The sequence below is a fragment of the Lycium barbarum genome, chromosome 2, assembly GCF_019175385.1.
Source record: "Lycium barbarum isolate Lr01 chromosome 2, ASM1917538v2, whole genome shotgun sequence".
Classification (NCBI taxonomy): domain Eukaryota; kingdom Viridiplantae; phylum Streptophyta; class Magnoliopsida; order Solanales; family Solanaceae; genus Lycium; species Lycium barbarum.
This window is the reverse complement of record NC_083338.1, coordinates 10886100-10895447: the sequence shown is the minus strand read 5'-3', so window position 1 is coordinate 10895447 and position 9348 is coordinate 10886100. Positions and strand designations below refer to the sequence as shown.

At 36.4% G+C, this 9348-nt stretch overlaps 1 protein-coding gene and 1 pseudogene across 1 annotated transcript; both read right to left on the bottom strand.

Moving 5' to 3' along the window:
- Nucleotides 1–3486: 3486 nt before the first annotated feature.
- Nucleotides 3487–5334, bottom strand: LOC132628342 (uncharacterized). The gene is made up of 2 exons (XM_060344127.1): nucleotides 5278–5334; nucleotides 3487–3879 (listed from the first exon to the last, which is right to left on the bottom strand). Exons 1-2 carry the CDS (start codon nucleotides 5332–5334, stop codon nucleotides 3487–3489), a joined length of 450 nt encoding a protein of 149 aa, XP_060200110.1.
- Nucleotides 5335–8269: 2935 nt separating this feature from the next.
- LOC132626158 (probable 6-phosphogluconolactonase 2) lies at nucleotides 8270–9009 on the bottom strand (annotated as a pseudogene).
- Nucleotides 9010–9348: the final 339 nt, after the last annotated feature.

Below are 9348 nucleotides of genomic sequence, written 5' to 3'. Positions count from 1 at the left end.
CTAAAAAGAAGCATTTAGAAGCCTCTATCACTTATATTTCCACTTGGATTCGATCAAACTGCAGTAAAGGGAAGGGCAGCATACAAAGGCAAAAACCAAACTGCATGCATGATATACCAGATCTCTGTTTACATGTTAATACTCAAAGGGGGTTCTAGGCAATTCAGTACCTAATTTAAAGCTCGACAAGACAAAAACAGGGCCTAGGTGAGCTAAATACTCAATGCTTAGGCTTCATACACTGAATTTTATACCGCATATATGACTCAATATTTATCCCAGTCTCAAACTTAACAGACACATAGAGAGGGCAGTAGCATGTGGTGTTACAACCAGTAGGCACAGCATTACGAACATGAGGATAATATGCAGACATCAGACATGGTGTTTGATCAGGTGAGCATGCATACTAGATATTCTGTTACTTATTTGCAGTTTTATTATGACTACGAGGAATCAAAATAAGCATGAATTTTCCACATAAAGGGGGCTAACAGACTAATAGGATACTAACATTTTATGGGTTTAGATCAGATTTCAAAAAGGAAACAATGCACTTCCAATCCACATGGGACAATCAAGATGAAACACCAATATTCATAGAAAGGGAAAGACATGGTCAAGTGTAAAGAAACACCATCTAAACAAATATTCAGCCAAAGATGGCACATTCAAACATATATGAGATTATCAGAGGACATGGAGTATTAGCAACTATCAAGTTTAAAACTTATCTTGGCACAGACCACTTCATGAGAATACATACAGGATTCTGGTGAGCTTTTAACACATTCAAGTACTTCATTTATTTGCAGGTTGTTTATACAGAGGTACATCCACTAAGTCTAGCATGCTTCAGGCTTCAAGTCATGAATAACCCTTTAAAGTAGACTGGACTTTAAGCTTAAACAAGATTCATGGCAAGACTACACCATCACAATGGGATTTGGGCAAGGCGTGTAGACTTCTTAATCACATACTTTCCAAAACAAATCTAACCTTTACCATAAACGTAACATACTTGAGTGCAGTGTGCTTAAGCTATTCATCAAACCATGGACATTAAAGGACAAAGATGATCAGAGATTTCAACAAGTTTCACAGGTTACCCAGTGAGTTCATAGGTGCCATGCTTTTATTATCAACTTCTAGTTTAACAGACAACAAACAGAAGCAAGCAAACATACAATTGATGAGAGCAAGCATGCAGAGTTCCATACAGGGTCATACAGATTCAGATTCCCAGGAAACACAGGTGTTTTACAGTCATGATTGAGAAAAGAGGGAAAAGTTGATACATACACACTGATTCAGAAAAGAATAAGCTGGACAATCCCAGTTTCAGTTTCAAGAAAAAAAACAAACCTTCACACACAACTTAGACCAAACATCACTATTGTGATAACACATTTATTATCTTCCTAGGGAAATGAATCTCTAAACACAGGCCTGGACCAACAACCAATCCTACACTTAATATAACAGGCTGTAACAGGGAATAGGCTAGGCATTATATGAACAGCATATCAAACTGGACGATATTAATATCAACAAGTAACTAACCCCCCCCCCCCCCCCAAAAAAAAACCAGTAGCTAAAAATAACTACTCATGCTGAACTACTAACATTCGTAAGTCTATTAATAACAATAGCTAATGTCTGTTAATCGTACTTAAATCATTGCTAACAGAAGATGACTAGAAATAGCAACTAATGCTCATTAATTATGCTTAAACCAATACTAAATGGAAATTAAATCAAACAAGCAACCAAACATACAACAACTACGGCATGACAGAAATTAGCAATTAAGACTAAAATAGGAGGAGAAACAACTAAAGGAAGATTTACCGACCTTCTTCAGGGGCAGCGAAGTGTGGCGAAGGTTTCGATCTAGCCTCGAACACTTCAAATATACTTCGAAATACTAAAATCCCGAATTTTATACACCCCTGAACCCAAACAGATGTCAAGGGAAGAACAGAACACAGCGATATGGATTTTGACTCGATATCGAACAATACAACGAAAAAGAATTAATATTATCTATGGGGAATTCCTGCGATTTTCCGAATTTGAAACCTAATTTCTAGGGGGTTTTTGCGGCTGAAACAAGTTGTTCTTGGGATTTCACCAATCAATAAGAAAAAACGGTTCTAGGGGGATTTCATGAATCGAAAGACCTCGTTCTTGGGGGGTTCTCCCTGATCCGAAAAAATCCTCCTTAACATGGATGATGAAACCAATATTTATAGACTAATTTTTGTTTGAATTTGAGAGGAGCGGGGACAAGAAGGAGTGGAGTGGCAGAGGAGCGTGGGGGTATGGGGGGCGTGATGGTGTCAGTGATGAAGTTGAGTGGAACAGATGGATGGCAGAGGTATGGGCGAAGTCAGAGGAAGTGGAAATCACGTGGGGGGTACAGGTGCGGTGGAGATGGTGGAAGGTGGGTGGAGTTAGGGCGATGAGGTGGAAGAGGGAGAAAGGGAAAGGGAGAGAAAGGGAGGGGGTGCGGCGGTGATAAGGGGTGGCGGAGAGGATGGTGGAGAAGGGGCGGAGATGGAGAGGAGAAGGTGACGAGCGGCGAAAATGAGGGGAAACCCTAAAAGGGTTTCCCTTATTTGGTGCGAAACGGGTCAGACCCGGTCCATTTATGGACTGGGTCAATTTTTAAACCGGGTATTAGAAGAATAGGCTAATAAATTAAAACACAGGTTATTCTAAAAATTGAGATAAGAGATATGGACTAGTCCAAAAAAATATTAGGGGTTAATCGGACTTTGATTTGGAGCCCGGTAAGTCAAAACACGGACTGAGTGCAAGAAACAGTTTGACTTCTAAATTTGAATAAGAGACCCATTTTAATTAATGAACATACCGAGGGTGACAAAATATTACTTAATACCAAAAAATATGTGATTACTAGACTCGGGTAATAAAATCATATGTTATAATAGCCGTGTAATAATATATGTTACTTTTCTTTGAAAATCCGCACTAAATAAATACTATTATTTATTTATGCAAAGATAAATGCGTAAGCTGGTAAAATGCCGAAATGATAAGAATTGTGAATTATAATAATATTAATAAATAATAATAATAATAATAATAATAATAATGATAATAATAATAATAATTATTATTATTATTATAATAGAATAATAAGATGTCGGTATTGATAAGAGGCTAATAATTATAGTAACCAGAATGTATTTTTTTTATTTTTTTTTCAAAATATTAGAAGCTTAAAAATAGGTATTTTGGCAGAGAGGCGGGACAAAATTGGGTGTCAACAAAGATAACTATTCAATACAATTCTAAATGAAGATATCACACAAGTAGTATGTGAAACAGAATTCGTTTTTCATTAAAAAAAAATGCAAATCAACAGTGTATTTAGTGTAGCAAATCTAAACTTCTACAAACAAAAAATAATTATTTCCTTCTAGGAGCATTACTACAAGATCGTCTATTGTGACCAGTCTATCCACAAGTACTGCAAGCATGTCTCTTTTTTCCAAGAAGCAATTCAAATAATGGCTTATCACGCTTTTTCTTCGGCCTACCAGGAGGTCTCTTGTATCTTGGTGGAAAAACAACATCCTCTGATATGTATGTTGGAATCTTCCATTCCCGCTCGTCAAGGAGAGGATCCATGGCGACATCATACGTCTTCACCACGGTGTGCGGTTTGAACAATTCGGAACAGTAATCATCAGCCATTAGATTTTTCTTCTTAATGACAGCCCATGCATGTGGGCATGGAATTTCGTCTATTTGAAACATCCGACAACTGCAAGTTTTGTTGTCCAAGTTAATGATGAAACACCTTCCAGCATCATATACTGTGTACAAGTATTCGGTTGATGGTTCGGCCTACAACAGATCAGTCAAATTCAACAAAAACATACTTCACGTAAATTCAAATACACATGTTCATGATTGTAGAGATTAAACCATTATAGTCATAAACATATTGCTAATTATTTTTCACGGCTGACTAATTGTATTTGATCAATCCAGTCAAATACACCAAATATGTGAAAATATTTGACACATATATCCAGACAACATATAATTAAATACAACAAATACAACAACAACAACAACAACAACCCAGTGAAATCCCACATCGTGGGGTCTGGGGAGGGTAGAGTGTACGCAGACCTGACTCCTATCAAGGTAGGACGGCTGTTTCCGAAAGACCCTCGGCTCAATAAAAGCATAAAAAGAAGTCAGATAAGGTTAAGAGATTTAAAGCGATATAGAAATGAAATAATGCAAGCGACACAGATAACACATGATAATCAGAGCACAGGAAATAACAGATAATAGCAGAAATCGGAGCAGATGACACAAGATAACCAAAGCACAGGAAATAATAGATAATAACAGATAATAGCAGAAATCGGAGCACAAGAAATTATATTGCAATAATGCGACTACTAATAAGAACGGATAACGAGACTATCTACTAGCCTTCTACCCTAATTTGGGTCCTCCAAACCCTCCTATCTAAGGTCATGTCCTCGGTAAGCTGTAATTGCGCCATGTCGTGTCTAATTACCTCTCCCCAATACTTCTTCGGCCTACCCCTACCTCGTTTGAAACCATCCATGGCCAACCTCTCACACCTCCGCACTGGGCATCTGTATCTCTCCTCTTCACATGCCCAAACCATCTCAATCTCGCTTCTCGCATCTTGTCTTCCACCGAGGCCACCCCCACCTTATCTCGAATATCCTCATTCCTAATCCTGTCACTCCTGGTGTGGCCACACATCCATCTCAACATTCTCATCTCGACAATTAAATACAACAAATACATAACGTAATAGAATCAAAATACTTATTCAACTAATAAATACATGTTATCATTTTCATATAGATCTCACAGATTCCATATGATAAATATATCAAATACAACGAACATAACTGAATCTCAATCGAACATACTTAAGCAATTTGAAAAGAAACATACCGTCATACGTAAACATAGATACTCATTTATTGACAACATCTCCTGAAACTTTTTACCGAGTGTTGTGAACGTGTATGTACCATTTTTCCGGTTATTATAATTCCATCTTCCAAACATCTTCCTCACTTCTTCTAGAAAATCAAATATAGAAAGCTCTCTTGCTGCTACAAGGTGACGATTAATACACTCAGCTATGTTTGAAGTCATTGTCCACCCTCAGTTAGCAGTTGCATACACTCTAGCCCACTTCTCTCTTCCAGCCAATTCCAAATACTCTACCACCCGAAAATCTACCTTCTCAACTTTCCCCATAAGCTCATCAAAATCTTCCTGCGTGTACGCTTTTGCCATTGCATAAAACACAGGACTCAACACATCATGGCTCTTCTTATACTTCTTACATACGTTACCCCAAAGATACCATATGCATGCATAATGCGGCACATTCGGATAGATTCTAGAAACAGCTTTGTTTATGCTTTCATGCCTATCGGAAACAATACACATCTGTACTCTCTCACACCATACGCTTCCCTAAATCACTCAAAGAACCACGTCCAAGACCTGTCATTTTCTGAATCTATCACACCATATGCTAAAGGAAGTATATTACCTGCACATACCGCGACAATTAAAAAAAATCAGTTCAACATATTCAATCTTTAGTATAATCAAGCTGAAACGTGTATTTGATTTACCTGCACCGTCTAACGTGCTTGCTGAAACGAACGTTCCGTTGTATGCTGTTTTGAGGTGGCTCCCGTCAACTACAACAATTGGCCTACAACAATCAAACCCTTTGATGAATGCATACAATGCTATAAACAGATACAAAAACTCATTTTCGTCAGATTTTCGCATTCTTATATGTGAACCTGGATACGTTTTATCCAAGATGTATAGGTACCCAGGTAATTTTTTGTAAGAATCCGATGGTTCACCCATTAAATCCTTCATTGCTTTTTCCTTAGCCCGCCAAGCGACCATATAGGACACATCCATTCCAAGATCATTTCTAACATCCTCCGCTATATCATTAGGTGTGTATTTCCTCTTATGGTTGACTACTTTTGGTTTTACAATTCCACCTATAAACCAACTTGTCGCATGGTGTTGTGAATACACCTTATCTTTTAGCGGACATGTATGCTTGTCACGAAACTCCCTAACCCTGAACATTTCTGATTTACCAACGCTCGATGCCCTAAATTTCCAATCACACTCTTCAGACACACATACTAGTGTATAGCTTCAAATACAAACATGAAAAAAAATACATTAGTTGACAATATATCAGATAACTACATTAAATTTAAAATATAATAGTTCAGAACATTTAAACACACCTTATCGCATTATACCTCTCGGCACGAAAATTGAACCTGTTGGAAATTGCATAATTCGCCATAACAGCCTTTAGTGTATCTTTGTCCTTGTAAACTTGATCAACAACAACATCTTTTTGGTTCTTATCTGATATAACCAAATTTGTGTCGTTTTCGAATACAACAACGGCATTGCCACAACTTGAAGAAGCTAAGTCTCCACTCACTACTGTTTCCATAGCATTTGTTTGTTTTATGTAACCAATTTGCAAAACTCCTCCTTCAATACAACTTTCACCAGATACACAATTATCAACGCTTTTATCAGTTGTAGTTATGCACAAAGGATACATCGCTAACTGTTTGTTCTCTTTCTTCAATTCCACATACACCCTAACACTCATATCATTATGTATTTCCGTTGGCGTATCGTTACCTTCAACGATATATTTGATGTATATGTTTTTCAGTTGCATGTCTATATTCAGCTGAGTTGCAACTGCTTGTAATAAATCTACATATGTCGAATATTCTCTGAAAGTCACTGCATCGATTTTGAAATTCACATAGCAGTTTTCATTGTTCCAATTACCCGAGTGTCTTAGCAACGACGATACAGTGGACATTCTTGTACTCAAAATGAATGAATTAGTTGAGATTTATTACAACCTGAAATATATTATAAAATAATATACAAAATTAATACAAAAATCAACTACATACATATTTTCAAATACATTAACATTTATGTATCTGAGATAGCTTATGAAAACACCATCTCAGATACATAAATACACACAGACATATATACATATCTGAAACATATTTCAAGCAGAAACTGTGTTTATCAACGATGCATAAATACACACAGACATATATACATATCTGAAACATATTTTCAAGCAGAAACTGTGTTTATCAAATACGCACATACATTCAAATACACCAATACATATGATAATGAACACATGAAACAGTCTACCAAATACATAAATACCTACAGAATTATATATACAGCAATCCATTCTATACATTATGCCAAATACATTAACACTTGTGACAAACATAAGAGATATACAATACACTGTCTCAAATACAAAAATAAATACCGAGACATCGTATGTATTTATGTATTTGGGATGGGAAAACAACAACACAGCAAAAAATCCAAGAATTGTGTATTCACAAATTGAAACAAACTATATAAATACGAAAACTGAATGTATATGTTTTCAACACACAATTGATCACTGGTCAAATACCCAACCAACATACAACACAAAAATACTACATTCAGTTTTTTTCCCGAACATATAACACATTTATTTGAAGCTCGTCACTGAAGAGGAATTCAAAGACGAAGGAACTTAGGAAGGTTTGACAAATAAGAAGTAAAAAAACTACAAAAATCAATGGCAATCTGAAATACATTTTCAGTGTTTTTATTTTTTTTTTAAAAAAAACCACGTACTTTCGAGTTACCATCAGAATGATCGTATTTTTGCTGTGTTGTTGTTTTTCCTCTGCAGTTGATTGGTTTGAATTTTTTAATTTTACGTTGCATTTGAAAAATAATGGTGGAGAGAAGGAGAATCGTGAAGAATATGGAAATGGAAGCTAAATTTTTGGAGCAGATTATGAAAGATGTTATTATGAAATATATTTTCCCATTTAAGACCAAATTAAATGTCTATTTCTAAGGGATCTGTTTTAAAGATACAGCTTTTGATTCTTTTTACCATACCGTAAATACACGCAATACATATGGTAATTAACTAAAAAGGTAGCTACGAAATGTAATAAATAAAATGATAGTTACTAATGGTAAGAACCTATAATAAGGTAGTCATTCCTGTAAGTTTGTCAAACTTGATTCCATTACAAAAGCCCAATAACCTCTCTAATTAGAAAAGACATCAGTAATTGGAAATAAGGAAAGATGAATGATAAAAACCTGAAAAGATTAGAATATACTAAGTTCCAGTGTTCCACATGCCTTCTTCCACATACAGACTGTATGATACAGTGATGCATTTTTTACAAGGAAACTGGAAACCCTGACCCCTACTTTGAAAATTTTGTGCAATCTAGTTTTGAGGCAGCTGCTTTATCCAGATACTATACTAATTTCCTTTTAGTTGGCTGGACCATCTTTGCAGGCGATGACTGACATTCGGGCCCCATATCATCAATCACCAAATGTGCAGCCTCCGCTTTGCTGCTTCCGGTAACAACCACAGCCACATTGGAAGCGAAGTTAATTAATTACAAGCAAAGTGAAAGTAATCCTCTCAGGAGGGGGCTTGGGCGAGTCGGTTATAAAAGTCACCCATTCATCTTTATCATCAAGTATGGAGTGATCAGGGAATAGAGATGCAATGTGATATGACCGTCTGGGACCATCGTCCCAAGTAGGATGAGGTCAAACTTGGGGCAGTCACTGATGTCAGAAACATTGATTACACGAGTCCTCCCGAGCTGTCTAATGACAAACTCATAGAGTCTTCAGCAGCTTTCTCAGCTGACACTGTGTCGTTAATAGAATGCACATGGCTTGGAACCACAGGGACCTGAAAGGTGAAAGCACACCAGAATTGAGAAACACAATGCCATATAAGACCTAAAATTACTATACGTACCATAAACCAGAAAGCTCCTGTACTTATAAGTGGACAAAAAGTTCATAATGGAACTGCATAATAGTATTCCCTCTGTTCCAAAAAGATTGCCCTCTTTTCCTTTTTAGTCTGTCCCAAAAAGATTGTCCTTTTTTATATTTAAATAATTTAACTTTATGAGATGATTTACAGCCACACAAATATCTAAGGCTTGTTTTGAACCACACATTTCAAAAGTCTTCCTTTATTTCTTAAACTTTGTGCCAAGTCAAAAGAGGACAATCTTTTTGGGACGGAGGGAGTAGCTAACAGCAAAAAAGCACAACATAATGGACCTGTGTAATATCTAAAGGGAAAAGGGTCAAATATACCCTTTTACTTTAGTTTAATAGTTAAATATATCCTCCGTTAGTCAAAGTAGA